At 37.5% G+C, this 15,251-nt stretch overlaps 1 protein-coding gene across 1 annotated transcript in view; it reads left to right on the plus strand.

Annotated features, from left to right (window-relative positions):
* The window catches only part of LOC139732026 (PPP2R1A-PPP2R2A-interacting phosphatase regulator 1-like), a 20,191-nt gene extending 16,089 nt beyond the window's left edge, over nucleotides 1-4,102 (plus strand). Inside the window, exons 6-9 of the mRNA XM_071642902.1 lie at nucleotides 1-10; nucleotides 861-1,005; nucleotides 1,889-1,961; nucleotides 3,090-4,102. The exon at nucleotides 1-10 is cut by the window's left edge and continues 116 nt beyond it. Of these exons, the coding sequence (XP_071499003.1) occupies nucleotides 1-10; nucleotides 861-1,005; nucleotides 1,889-1,961; nucleotides 3,090-3,267 (406 nt within the window). The 3' untranslated portion in view covers nucleotides 3,268-4,102. The remainder of the gene's footprint in view (nucleotides 11-860; nucleotides 1,006-1,888; nucleotides 1,962-3,089) is intronic.
* The last annotated feature ends 11,149 nt before the right edge of the window (nucleotides 4,103-15,251 follow it).

The following is a 15,251-nucleotide window of genomic DNA, read 5'->3' on the forward strand; positions in this document are numbered from 1 at the left end:
AGCTGGGAAGGTAAGTGATGAACATACATGTAATTATGTCTCATCGGATATGTCTAGGTGGTACAGGAGCACTTTATTTGTCAGCATGTCAAGTATTGTTGTCTCTTTTTGTTTGCTTTAATGATTTAATTTGAGAGAACATGTATCTGTAAGATGTTGCTGAGTACTAACAGTATTAGTAATATCCAGAAAAAACAAAAGATCAATTCTGAATAAATGAATGAATGAATTAGTGAATGAGTGAATGAGTGAATGAGTGAATGAGTGAATGAGTGAATGAGTGAATGAGTGAATGAATGAATGAATGAATGAATGAGTGAATGAATGAATGAGTGAATGAATGAATGAATGAATGAATGAATGAATGAATGAATGAATGAATGAATAAATGAACAATGTTAATGAGATTAGTTTAGAAAATCATGGTATTTTACATAATTGTTTTCTGCAGCACAAACACTTTCTATCTTTCTTCTGTTCATTTCTATTTCCTTTTCTCCCCATTTCTATCCATACATTAATTCGTCTACCTGTTCATCCATCTATCCATCCTTCTATTTCTATCTGCTGTTCATCTTACTGTCGTCTCATGTATTGTATTTTTACTTTTATCTTTTAGCCCAAGTTTTTTCCTACCCAGAATGCCAAGTCCATATGAATATGAGATTTACATATTTATTCTATGCAATACACACATTCTCTTTCTTTATTCTCCTAACCTTCTTTCTTTCTTTATCTTTATTGGTCTCTATCTGTACATAAAATACTATCTGCAGGTTGTTCTTCTGTTATCAATACTGTCTGTTCATGATTTTTTGTTGGTGTATTCACCCATCTATCATTGTGTCTTTTCCTACCAGCAATGTTTCTCACCCCAGATCTCAATGAGGAGTCCGTGCATGTCGCCCAGCCCGAACCCCAGCCCCACCCGCTCCAACTTCACCAGGCGCAGTATGAGTCCCGTCTTGCGGCCCAGCTCACTCACCTCCTCTCTCAAGCGCAAGTGTGAGTCTGCGGCAATATATCGTGGGCCCTCTATGAATCTCTGTACTGTAACCTGCCCTGACTCAGATGATAAATGAAATCAAATGAATTATAATTTCAATAAAGATAATAATGATAAATAACATTTGTGTAGTGCTTTACGCAGACATTTTTATGTGCCGGTAGTACAGAACAGGAAAGTTGAATGGAGATACAGAATATCATTACAGGCATTGTGATATACTGGCATGTAGCAAATAAGAGAAAAATTATCATAATTGATTGAATAAGTGAGTTTCGAGCATTGATTAAAACTTGTCTACATTTTGAGTATTTTGAATGTGAAAGGGGAGTTTGTTCCAAAGAAATGAAGCAATGATAGAAAATGCCCTATTACCACAATTTGTACAAGTGTGTGGACCATATCTGATATATATGGACAGAAATCTATCTGTACCACCATAAACAGAGATACAGGATATAGATAGAATGTTTGACTGAAGATGACATTGGATGCTTTAATATGAATTGCGTGTTTACTCTCCCAATCTCTCTGAAATTTGAGATGGCCTAAGTTTTCCGTGAGAAGTCTTTGCTCTCTGAATATAATGTCCGCTAATGAGACAATTTCAAATTATGTAGAGTGGCAAAAGATAACAGAGTGAAAACTTTCTAATGAAATTGTGCTGTTGATGCTGTTGAGAAATTAGATCAAATTATTAAGCATACATGTATTACAATTTGTCATGTACGAATGAATGCTCATGTGAAATGGAAACTCCCTTCACTTGTAGGAATTACATTTTGTGTATGAGGGAGCAGCGTAATGCGCATTTTGTCGTAGATATCTTGTTGCGCATCAGCAGTGTATATTTGCACGATATTTTGCGGTTTTTCCCGGCAGATGACAGCGACGGGGAGTACACGCCCTCGAAGCGGCAACTTCTGAGCTCACCGCTTCATCCTACGTCGCTAAGGTATCAAACGCGAGTCTCTTCAGCAGTACACCTCAAATTCACAGCTTTGTTTTTACATCTGTGTAATATAACATGTCAATTTTTCAGAGCTCACTCCTAAAAAATTTGATTTCCTTATGGTTAGGCAGTGATGATAAACTAGCAGAATATGATGTTTGTACAGCAGTCTCTGAAACGATATTTTGAAATTGTGTTTGTTCAAATGAGTACTATGCTGCTTTTGGTGAAAATGAGCAACTGTTGCCCCCTCCACCCCCACAAAAAAACAAACATTGCTGCCACACTTGCAGCAATGCTTACAATTAAATTCAATATCAATACTTCCAAAAATGGAATTTGGATGGCTTCACACTTGAAGCAATCCATACAAATAATTTCTATAACTGTACTTCAGAAAATAGAATTTGGATGGCTTCTCTCATTCTAAAAAAAGCAACAAACAAACAAACTGACAACAGCAATACACAGGAAATTTTACTTGTTGTTGTACCTAAACCCTGCCACTAAAAAAGTGTCAGTGATATGGCAGTAGGAGTTTGGGAGTAGCTTGCACCATGTGCCTTTTGTTTACCAGCTGTTGCTGAATGTTTTGAATGTTTTCCAGTTTTATTTATTTTATTTTTATTTTTTTGGTGAATGTAAAGACAGTTTTCCTGTTGGACCTAGTGACAAGCTATTTCATCTACTTGTACATACTCACTGCTTTTCGATACTAAGAATTTGGTGTGCATGCGGTGGTTGTTGCACCACCAGACAAGACTCGGGCACGCTTTGTCGTAGTCAGAAACAACTTGCACCGGCTGTTGCTCTGCAACAACCTTGTGGTCACTGGCACTTACATCATATGCATGTAGAAGCTTTAAATCTTGACGATTTTGATTTTTTAGATTCCTCCAATATTGCATAACATAATCAGATCCATTTTGTACATATGTCTCCCTTCATTACTGTACTTCATTATCGCGAATTCGACCACTCACAAAATTGCTGAGAAGTCCTGATGTGCGAAAATTAGACTCGTTGAATATATGGCAAATCATACAGTATTTTCCTGTCAAATGTGACATTTTTTATGAGTTTTATAGTGGTGTTATGTCCGTTGCATCTTTTCTTCTCCTCTCTATTCAGCATGTCGAGTATGAGTTCGGATGAGACAAGCCCACCCCAACGCATCGTCGCTACCCAGGCTTCCTCGTTTGCCGCCGCCGCCGCCGCGGCGTCCTCCTTCTCCCCCACCACGACCTTCGACACCTCCGGGCTGAATTCCTCCGCCTGCTTCAGCTTCTCCACCAACTCGCATGCGTGATGCCCTCCTACCGGGGGGAGACGGGGTTGCCACGGTTACGGCACATGCCCACCAGGGGGAGGATGGATGGATGGATGGTCATCTATGCGTGATGAGGCATATGGACAGATGATGGTCGTCCATCCATCCATCCATCCAGCCATCCAAGGAATTCATACCAAGGCTTTTGTGGAGTCATCTCGGCTTTCCTCACTGCGTCGCAAAATTGGCTAATGATTATGATACAGAGTGATTGCGTGGTACCTTTTGCCCAAAATATCTCAGGTTGATTCTCGTTTTGAAATGCATGCCACTGAATCGTTGCTAAACAAAAGGACTCAAGCTCAAATGTGGTTTACAAGAAGAAAATGTAGATTAGCTTCCAATGCATTGTACCTGCTTCTATTTTTTTTTTCCTTCAATCGATGTACATTCTGTCAAAATTCAAGCAATGAGGTAAGTGATGGCTGCAGATTGTGTCGAGGTTGTGTTCAACGATTGAACGAGAATGCCTTCTGAATACCGGGGCACACCTCACAAAGAGAAATACTGTGTCATTCTGCATGTGGCCAGGAAAGGATATTAAGAAATCTGTGAAAGTTATTTTTATTATATTATTTTTTTCATAAGAGTGGACAAGAGGTAATAACCCAAATGAGGAGATGCTCTCATAGAGCAGTGAAATTAAAGCAGCAGGTGATTGCTTATTGCTGCATAACAAAGAATATGAATATATACCCATGTTTTCCAATGGATCCGCGCCAAAATCCTTTAGGATTTTTTGTCAATCAGTTGCAAAGTCCTTTACGTTTTAACATGACTCTGATGCTTTTTTTATAAACATTTTCACCTCTTTTTTGATTGCATGCAAAATAAAAAAACAATAAAAAATATGATCAAAATACATAAAATATATTACGGTGTTTCTGCTTGCCCCTTACTCTTTTACAAAGATTTGTTAAAGTTTTTTCTTTTGTGATTTTTTTTTAATGTGCACTAGAAATGTGACTTTTGTATCTGAAATTGCAGACTTTCATAGCCGCATGAAAATGTGTCCCTTTGGTGAGTCACAATTGGTCAGCTCACAAAACGATGTGAAGGATTAAACTCACAAATAATTGCCTCACTTTGCTGAAATTTTCACTGCTCCATGTCGCTTTTGATTCATTTCTTTTTTATTCCTTCGAGTCCACTCATTTTTCCCCTCATTGATCGGCGTATCATCTAATAGATAAAAGAGACGAGAATACCGCTTTGTGGTGTGACAATCTAGAGTGGGAAAAGAAATTGTTTGATGATGACGAGTGAATGTTTCCCGATGAAATGATTAGGCAACTCCTTATTTATTCATATTCTGTAGATTGAGAGAAAGGGGAAAAATGTAACTAGAGAAAATACTTGTGTATATATATAAATATATATATAGATATTTGATGTGATGTTGCCAATGATAATATATTTGGATGTACAGTTTAGAAAGGGAAGTTTAAAGGGATTGAGAGGAAGTTTAGGATGAGGAAATAGGAGAGGGTAAGAGAGAGAGAGAGAGAGGGAGAGAGAAAGAAAGAGTGGAGAGAGAGAAGGAGAGAATGAGAGAGTTCAAGGACAAGACTCAAAGCACATTTTGAGTATGAAAAATGTTTCAAGGGAGTGATGAATGGTGACTAAGAACATTTGGTGGTTAAATGTTTCGTGACCCTGAACCACGGACTTAAAGAGCACACAGCAAGGAAAATTTGCAAACTGCAGGGGGAAAGATGAAGGCCTGATGTGGGTGGAATTGTCTCATGTATGTTACTGCATATCATGAATGCATTGTAATTGGACGAGAAAAGTGCATTTGTACCAGAGTGTGGCTATCCTTCGGTGTGCGTAAACCTGTACAAATTACTGCAAGAGTTGGTTAAGGGTCAGCTGTCGTGTACGAAATGACGAAGGACAGTCAAATCGTGTTTTTACTTTTATGTGTGTCAAAGTAACCGTCATGGCTGTAGCATATTGTCAAACTGAGAAGTGTTGTGTTTTGACCGAGTGAGGACATTAATTTCAAGTTACAGTGTAGCGTTGATTGTCTGTGTTATGGAAAGGTGCTAGGAAGGACAGTAAAGGACTGATAACTTCACTGGTTGACTGAACAGTTATTTGTTAAGTGGCTGATCGTAAGGTTGCTAATGAATGTTTTTTAATGTTGAAATTACCTGTGGATTTAATTTTTTTTCTTTATAGTTTTTCCATGATCTTATTACATTGTTTGCACAGGAGGCATGATATGTAAGATATGTAGCATTACTTGTGTGGAATTCTGTTTTCATTTTTAGGTGCATTTATGCAAGGCTATGTTAGTATCTGCTGATCAAAAGAAGCACAAACAATTGATAGCTGCTATAGACTCTTATCGGCACTTCATTTTAAATTGTTCATGCCCACTTCTTCATGATATGAATTGCAGTTACAAAATGAAATGCAAAGCTAACTTACATGCAAATTTGTGTCAGCTTGCGATATATTTTTTATTTGTGCTTCTGGAAGGAACATACGTTTAGATTTGCCTGTGAAAAAATAGAGACAAGTATTCAAACCGGAATGGTTTCTCTGCAGTATTAAAGAGACTTGTGCCATTCTCACGAAATCAGCACTGTTTGGCTAGGGAACATAGCCTGTATTTCAGGCTCTACAGCACTTTTTTTTTAAATAGTTGAAAAGGTTTTAAAAATTTTTCAACCAATGCCTGCATGACCTTCTCTTTTTCATGGCAAAAAAGAAGTATGGAAAGATTGAACAAGTTTTTTGTCAAAAGTTAATGCAGATACAGAAGTTCAAATGTCTTGTAATGTCTTTTGTGTAGGTAAGATTTGTCATTCGTAATGCGTATAGTCATCTATGGAATACTTGCTTCGTTTGTATGTCACAATGTTGCTTTCATTACGATGCAGATAGTGTGGTTGTTATGTTGCCTCAGAAATATGTTTTGCAATCTATGAAAAAAAAAAGGAAAAAAAAATCAAGAAGAGAAAGCTGCTGGCCAGCCATTGCACATTTACCTTATAATAATCACTGTTCCTCATGCCATGTTGTCGCTGTATTTCTTAGAAAGGCTCTGTAGCTGCTATTTATGTTCTTCTGTGCTGGAGTTGTCGTGTTTTCTGGTTGTCCGACTGAACGTCCGTTTGTCCCAGATCTCGTCATTGCGGTGTAACACAAAACGTCGCTGTGCAGATTTTCTTGGGACCTGTCCCCAGTATGCTGTGCGAGATGTCGATTCACTGATTACCTTCTGGCATGGGCAAAGTCTTGCAAGGTCAAAGGTCAAAGGTCAAAGGTCCCAGTACATTCTCTAAACATTGCATTTTTCAACTTGAACTTCAGCTGAGAATGGTCAGTGGTAGTATCACTTGGTAAGAAGGGTAGAGACAAACTGACAATTATGCATACCAACTGACAGTTCTGAAGGGGAAAGGTCATATGTTAAAGGTCACTACTTTGTCAAAATGTCATATGGAAGTCATTACTTCAGCTAGAAATGTCCAGTGGTTATATAATTAAAGTGAGAAGGGTCAAAAGATGTACAGTGGTTATGTAATTTAGGTGAGAAGGGTCAAAGGAAGAACAATGTACATTATTTAGGTACGTGAACATGATGATACATATTTAGGTCAAAGATCAAGGTCAATGGTCATTCTACTTTTGTTTAAAATGTATTTTTTTTTCTGGCATACGTATAAACTTGTTGTTTTCATACTGATTCATCTGTGCACGTAGTGTACATACTTTTAGAGGATATGCCTCAGTATTAAAGTAGCAATCTTTTCATCAAAGTATGTAGTAAAGGATTTAAAAAGCAAAACCAAACAAACATCTTATGAAGGTTAACTGCAGGCAGGGTTATTGCAAGGGGTATGAATTGTAACTTTGAAATAGTTGTGCAGTGGAAACCCTGTGCACTTCACGACAAGTAGTCATAGCGACTGATGCTGTCAATTATCAGCTGTTATGGAGGATGTTGATTCTGTCACGAAATTTCATGAAATAGTACATTATCACTTTGCGTTTATAGTCACTGTTTATTAATTTTATTAATTTTTATATTTGTTAAATATTATTTTTTAGCATAAGCAAGTGATGTGATTATTATCTTGGGTTTACCAGTATGTGAAAGGCCATTTATTGTGTATCTACTGACCTTCACATTGTTGAAAACTTTTAGCCAGTTGCAGTGTGATTTCAGTTTTTGTTTGTCTGTTTGTTAGTTTGTCACCGGGCTGTTTCTGGGATCGTATTAGTTTTCATTCAACTCTTGATCTCTAGGACCTATTCTGCTTGCCTTTATCCAAGTTTACTTCGCACCCACAGAAAAAGTGTTAACAGTCGGACATCAATTTTAATAGGAGAGTGCACGTGTGGGATAAGCATATTGTGTTATCAAGATATTGTAGGCATCCGTTCCAAATATATCACATCTGCGCCCTGTTTCAAAGGCATTGAAACTAAAAAGATGGCTGACGCTCAACACTCAAGTATGTGCCCTAAACTATTTTACCGAACTTCTGTGGTACTTTATTCCTCCACGCACGGGTTCACGATGATGCTGGTTGATTGCAGGGAAATTGAGCATGTGTGGGGTGTGGGGGGGGGGGGGGGGGGGGGGGGGGGGGGGGGGGGAGAGAAAATTCGGCTTCAGAAAATTTTACGCCTGCTGCGGATTCGTGTTTGAGATGTGGACGCAGGATTGTGCTTTTGCCTTTGATACGAGCTGTGCATATGAAGTGCTTTTCAACTGATTTGGCCGAATTGCTTCGTTGGCCATCGCATAACAAGAATGGTCACCGGTGCGTGTTGTATATTTTGCATCGACTTTCAAAAATGGATAAGGAGCCATTTGATTCCCTACTTTAGTTGGTAGTGCTGGCGTTACTGAGTTATACGACTCTCATGTTCCTTTTTGTTTTTGTTCTCTTTTTTTCCCCCTGCTCCAAGCCTTCTAAAGCAAGTTGTCTCTTCTATATTTGAGGCCAAATGTGATTTATACCAAGTTGATGCCAAGAAAAAAAAAATGTTTTGGGAATAACGAAATTGTAGATATGTATATATGTATACGATATATTTAATTATAAAAAAACAAAGTGCTAGGGTTGTCTGTCTGTTTTGTGTATTGTTGGTTGCTTACTATTCTTTTTTTTTGTGTGGGGTGGGGTATGGATGTGGAAAGGGAGAGGCAGTTTGAGTGTTGGACAGTACAGTAAGTTTGTTTGATATGTTCAATGTTGTGGAGGTTATTTGTGCATGTTGTAATTACTAGGTGTGTCACAGTAAGCGACCGGGAGGGACACAGCTTCTCAAACAATACCCTCAGAAGGTGTACGTAGTAGTAGGTGTACTCTTGAAGGTGAAGTTGCCATGGTTACGTATCCCTGTATCTGTTGCCGGAGTGTTACACGGATTCACAACCTGGCAACTGTAATCCTGAAGGTTTGCCGATGTATTTTCCATGTTACTTGTACAGACTGCACAAGTCGTTTTCCTTTGCGATGTTCCAAAGGTGACATAATCCAGTAGATCGTGAAAGCTACATTCTCTATTTATGATGTTACATGTTCTTTTCTCAACATCATTCGTAGTCCACTTTGTTTTTCAGAGGTAACAATTTGTGTAGGTGTGATTCCTGAAAGATGATGCGTGTCGTACCTCAAACCTCATGATTGTGAGTGCTGTGAAAGCAATTTTCTAGGACATTAAACAGAACCACCTCTGTGTCTGGGCAGGGTATGTCAGTTTCTGTTATGTGTTCATAATGCACAGTATGATTTTTCATGCATCATATCTACAAGATGTTGCTCATTACAACAACAACAAAATTGTGTGTGTTACAGTTCTTTTGCAATTGTGGCCCTGCATCACAAACCTACAGAGAGATTCCGGATAAAATTTTTTGTTGTTGTTTAGATTACATTTTCATAGAGGAGATTAGAAACTCTGAAATGATCACCGACTTCTCAAAATTAGATGTACCCAATTTTCTGTAATAAATTATGAGAAATCCAATATTATATGCAGGAATGCTACCTATGAGAAAAGGGGCTTTGAAGTCAAGGGTTTGTTAAAGTGTACCATCTATAGCACTTTATTGTGCGTCGAACAAGGATATGTTATAACCCCATTGCAACCACTGTGAAGGGATTTTTCAGATATACAATGTAACATAAGCTTTGTGTACTCATTAACATTCTCCACATGACCATATTGAAGTATCATAGTGTAGTTTTCTGCTGTACTTCAAATTTTGATAGAAAAGGGGTTGCCCCTTTACAAAGAACACCCAATTTCAAATCCACAATGTTGACACCAAAAAAACTTTGTTCGCTTTGTTTCATTTAAGACCAACCAGAAAATTAACGAGTGTGTCTTCTTGTGGGTGTTGTGATGTTAATGTACGTGGAATACAGGACACAGCTATTAACCATGTCACTCCAAAGGGCTAACTTGGTGTACATTTTCAGAGGTGTTTTTAGACAGTACCGCTGTGGGGGTCAAGCAGAGTTTGGGGCTCGTAGTTGATGCGATTTCCCAATCTGCCTGTGGGCGCATTCTGGATTAGAACATTTGTTATTCAACGCGTCGTCTCACCAAATGGATATTACTATTATTTTTACTGTGGTCTGTCAAATGTAACTGGCTACATTGTACAATGTCAGTCATACAATCAATAGTGCAGATCTTGAGTAGATCGTATGGTGTTTGTCGAATATTATTTATTCTGTATGCCTTGTATGTACATCTTGCAGGTGACCTCCACAAAAATTATTAGCAAAGACAAGGAGACTCATTTTTTTGTATTAACTAAATTAGCAATATGCCATGAGATGCTAAGAAGGAAGAAGTATTTTCCCCCTTTTTTGCCATATAGACGTTGTAGGTTAATGTTGCATTGCTCAGTGTTACCCAAAGGGCCTTTAAATTACTTTTTTTTTTAAATGTTGTATTTAGGTTAAATTGAAGAAATGTTGCCATTTTTTAGTCTTTTACTTTCTGCAGGATGTCTAGTAGAGAGGTCTGAAATTGCAATGTGTACATATCTGGATGTTCTCAAGTGTAAAATTTACTTTTCATGTGTGTGTATGTCGCCTATCATAGTGTTTTTGGATGTTTCTTAGTTTCGAACGTTTCAAAAGTTTCAAAAGTGAGCAATATACATCTGTACAGAGTAAATCGCATTCTTGGGGTTCATACACAGGGACATGTTTGAATGTATGTGTTCGTAAGTTTGAAGCCTTTTCTTTAATTTGTATCAATTGTCCTTTGTTGTTGTTTTTCCTTCTTATTCTGTGACAGGCAATTTGAACAGTAATTTAAGTAGAGGTGAGGAAGTATGTGGGAAGTAGCACCAAAAATGGGCATCCTGGTTCACACTGACGATAGTATTGTTTCACCGCAGTTGTAAAAATACTGAGTATTGTAAATTGATCACATGGACTTTCCACTCTGTAAATAAAGCTTGCTACATGTAGCAAATTATATTAGAAAATACGAGCCCGTCTTCGGTCGAATCTCTTTACTTTTTGCTCTACAGTATGTCCCCCCCCAGAAATTACAATCAGATTTTTGCATTGATAACTCCCAATATGATAAAACTGTATACATACCACTTCAGGGTCTTAAAATGTAACATCTTAGCTATATTTTGCAGAAAACTCCATTCAATTTGGTTTAAAGTGGTCACAGATAAATGAGGATCATTGTAAAGCATGTCGTGGGTCTGATTCTTCCAAGTTTAGCACTTGGATGCTCTTGGAACTGCACAATGTGTGAACACAATGTGAAGGGAAGGGATTCCTGACATGCTCTACAAAACTCCTCTTTTCTCTTTTTTGACTACTGAAGCAAATCAGGTGGAGTTTTCTGTAAGATGTGGGTAATAAGTTGTAGTTTCATACCCTGAAATTGTATTTGGATTGAGTAATCATTGCGGAGGGTCCTGTTGTAATTTTTTTGGGGACATACAGTCTGTATGGTAAAGCTGTATATACAGTACAATAGACATAGGTGATTGAGTCAGTTTCAGCTGAATTTGTGTGTCTGACACGGTGACACAACATTTGCTCCTGCAACAATTGCTCCGATTTTATTTTTTTCCAAGGACTTTGGGTTAGGGTTAGGATAGTGTTTTAGGTTTCGTGTGATGTGAGGATTAGAATTAGGGTTAGGGTTAGGGTTATGTATGTGGGTAGAATTTATGTTTGGTCTAACGTGCAGATATTTCAGGGGAGCAATTATCGCAGGAGCAAATGTCATGGAACCGTCTGATACAGGCAGGCCAGCCCCAAATGCGGAAACTCTTTTTATGCACTGTAGCATTTGTTCAAATACATGGCCCTCAAAATTATGAGAAGTGTGTGGATCTCGACAGAGGCAAGTAAAGAGTAGGGCGAGGAGAAAATTGAATTGTGTTGAGCAGTGCAGAAGTGTTGAGATGCGTTACTATATCGAGTGAAGATTTGCTGTGCCATAAACCTGTATTATGGATAAAATCATGCAGTCTTTCTACTGTATACGCCATATATTTAGCGACTCTAATATCTATCAAATCGGTACTCCCAAACAATTTCGCAGGCATTTGAATTCACGATTGTGGAGTACAATCCTGAACAAAGAAATGTAGTGTGTGCATATGAATATCATATTCATGTTGGGATGAGTGTGGATATTTTCATGTTTTTAATTTCGCAAGTAGCACCCAACTCGTAAAAACCTCGCAAAATATTTGACGTATACAGTAAGTTTGAGATATACTTGAGAAGGAGCACACCTTTTCAGGGCTGCAAAGTCTTGTACATTAAGCGTTAAGACACTTGTATACATTGTATTTCAAGCATTCTCCATGTTATTTTACATGAAAAGTACATTCCTCCCACTCACATGTTACTGGCATATGTTGTGAGTAATATCATTCCTCTTGCCTTCCAAGAGAGGTAAGCCAAATGCCCTTTCATTTTGCTTGAAAAATGAAAATATGTTGAATTCTCTTCACAGAATTTTCTTTATATTTTTGTACTACTGTGATATCACAAATTGCAGTCTTCTCATCTAGCAATGGGGACCCAAAAATTAAAACATTCACAGCTTTTGAATATATTGTCTGATCTTCCTCGAACTTCTCCAATGTTTCTGCATTCACTTTAATCCATATGACATATTTGGATTTCAATCCTGTATTCACTTTGGTAGATTCTAAATCTCTGCAATTGAATCCCATTAAGATAAAGGATTGTTATTTACCTGTGTGTATGTAAAAAATACGAACACAATGCGGTTAATATCCAATTTCATGATGAAAAATGCAAAAGCTCCCAATATGTTCCCTCGCTTCACCTGAAGTGATTCACTCTCGCATTTTGTTCAATATTAGCAGTCCTGCCATTTTGATTGTGATGCAAAAAGCCCTCCCCTAATATCGTGCCTTTAGCACAAGAATCGCCTCTTAAAGATAATATAATGTTTTGGTACCTCAAAAGTTTCCCTGAGTTTCCTTGTCTTAGTTTGTATTTCAGGTTAAAGTACCTTTCATATAACTAGCACTGTGAGACTTACTCGCCCCAAAGTGCTCTCATGTCTTTGTAATCATGCAATAATGGTTTCGTACCAGAGCAGAGCGGGCTCTGAAAAATTCGAACGAGCCGTTAGTTTGACTCGATGCGGTACCGCGATAATCAATGTACACGTATTGTACGAAACCATTATTGCATGATTACTAAGACATAAGAGCACTTTGGGGCGAGTAAGTCTCACAGTGTTAGTTATATGAAAGGTACTTTAACCTGAAACACAAACTAAGACAAGGAAACTCAGGGAAACTTTTGAGGTACCAAAACTTTATATTATCTTTAACATGCACTGCACTCATTCTCTAAAGTCACTCGTAACTTTGCATTATTCATGCACCAACAAACTTTGGGAAAAACGACACGATCACTCAAAAACTTCCAACATGCATCTGTAATGGTTGATAAGGTTCATATGGAAATTACACGATACAGTTCATTCATACAAAAAAAAAAAAAAAAAAAAAAATCCAGGAGAGATGCACCATTAACTCTTGCATACATTTAAAAGGATTCAAATCTACAAATTCAAGCAGGACTTGAAAACAAGTACTGGCAATACATTATAGTCAAGGGTAACATAGCTTTCATGAGAAATTCAACCGTAGATATGATGCAACAAAAGTATTGAAGTGAGATGAGAAAGTAAAAAATAAATTTGCATAATATGACAATCCATTAATGGAGTCTTCAAAAAGTGATGTAACTAATCCATGAAACCCTAGACAAAAGTAAACAGTGATGCATAGCATCATAACATATCGTATGTACGTACATAGTTGGCATAGTATCTGATCTGTACTGAAGATTTTTTTCTTGCATATATTTTTAAAGATATTTAAAGTTATGGCAATGTGACATTAGTGAGGGCTGAAACTTGGATTATGGTAGGAAGAGGACAGATCTTTATCCATGGTCCCATGGATATATTCAGAGAATAACTACATGAGTGCAATGAAGGCAAACAAACGCTACATCACGAACTACAACAAGCTCCCCGTACGTTTACAATCGGAGAGGCTATGACTGATTGAGGATGTCATCGAGAATCAAATGACTTGGATTAATACTTCCAGTTCTTGGGAGTTGAAGATGGCGTCATCTTACATCATACCATTATGCCATCATCACACCACAGCCTCTTGATAAGCACACATAATACTGACTTAGTCCCATGCACATGATTTGATGTTAGTGTTTGGCAATGCCTCCCATGGTTTGTCACCAGTACAGTACCGTAAAAGTGGAAATTTTTGTGCAAGTAATTTTTTCGCGCTCGACCAGGTAAGATGAAATGTGGGAGATTTTAATCCCGTTCAAATGTAAAAGTAACACATTATATAACAAGTAACAAATTGGCATGCCTTTATTTTTGTGCTAGTTTCATATTGTGCAAAATGCACACAAATTTTCCACTTTTAGGGTACATTTGGAGACGCTGCGATACTAATCTGATGATAACAGGATCATGATGTTACTTTACACGCTGTTATACAGTTTGTACATTTCTACATAACAGGTATATATCTCTTCAAACTGGGTAACATTATATTGTAACTCTTTTTGACACTCAGAATTGCAAATAAGGTTTAAAAACAAATGAGGAAAAAAGGTAAGAATTCAAGGAAAACCATTCAGTTCTCACTGATAGACAAGCGAGTGACCGCACATAGCATTCAACACTGTATACACTTTCATATAAAATGGTATCTTTGGCAAAGACATGTTATGATGGAAAGAAACTGGTTTACACATTCATTATTGTATCAATATCGTTTCAACAAAGGTTGCTCCCAGCAACCAGAAAGCCTTGCTTGAGGCACGCCCTACAGAGCAACGCCCAAGTGCCTCTGCAAATGGGATTAAAAATATTGGAAAATACCCTACTCGAAAGAGCCGGATGAATAGCTTCATTCTTTGGTCCTCAACAGGGAAAAAGAAAATGAGTGAATCAGTACATACAGTGTAACTCCATTCTCCAGGTAATGGGGAACCCCAAAAACATATGTAACATTGCATCATATTGTTCAATACATCATAACAAAAAGAATGCTTTCTTTTATTTGTCTATTTCTTTCCTGCTCTCAACTTCTACTATGAATCATGTAGACACAAGGAGCATGGATTCAGAAAGTGGTATACATTATGTTTTCACACATACAGTTATAGGATTACAAAAGAGAAAATTCATGAATTCAGTCCTTTGCGTCATTAAGGTCCTCAAGGTCGTAATGATTAACACAGTGAAAGTTATTCAAAGTTGTGCAAAAAATTATGTGCAATGGGTGCTTCAGAAATCTTGGCTAGAACATAAAAAAAGAAGAATATAAAAATGGGAAATTTCAGTTCATGTATTTTAGAAATATGTCTTGGAAGAACTCCATCTTATTTTCATTCTTTTTTGTTTCTCCA

This window comes from Diadema antillarum, unplaced genomic scaffold (assembly GCF_040938485.1).
Source record: "Diadema antillarum isolate AM-2024a unplaced genomic scaffold, OU_Dant_1.0 seq00000398_RagTag, whole genome shotgun sequence".
Taxonomy (NCBI): Eukaryota; Metazoa; Echinodermata; class Echinoidea; order Diadematoida; family Diadematidae; genus Diadema; species Diadema antillarum.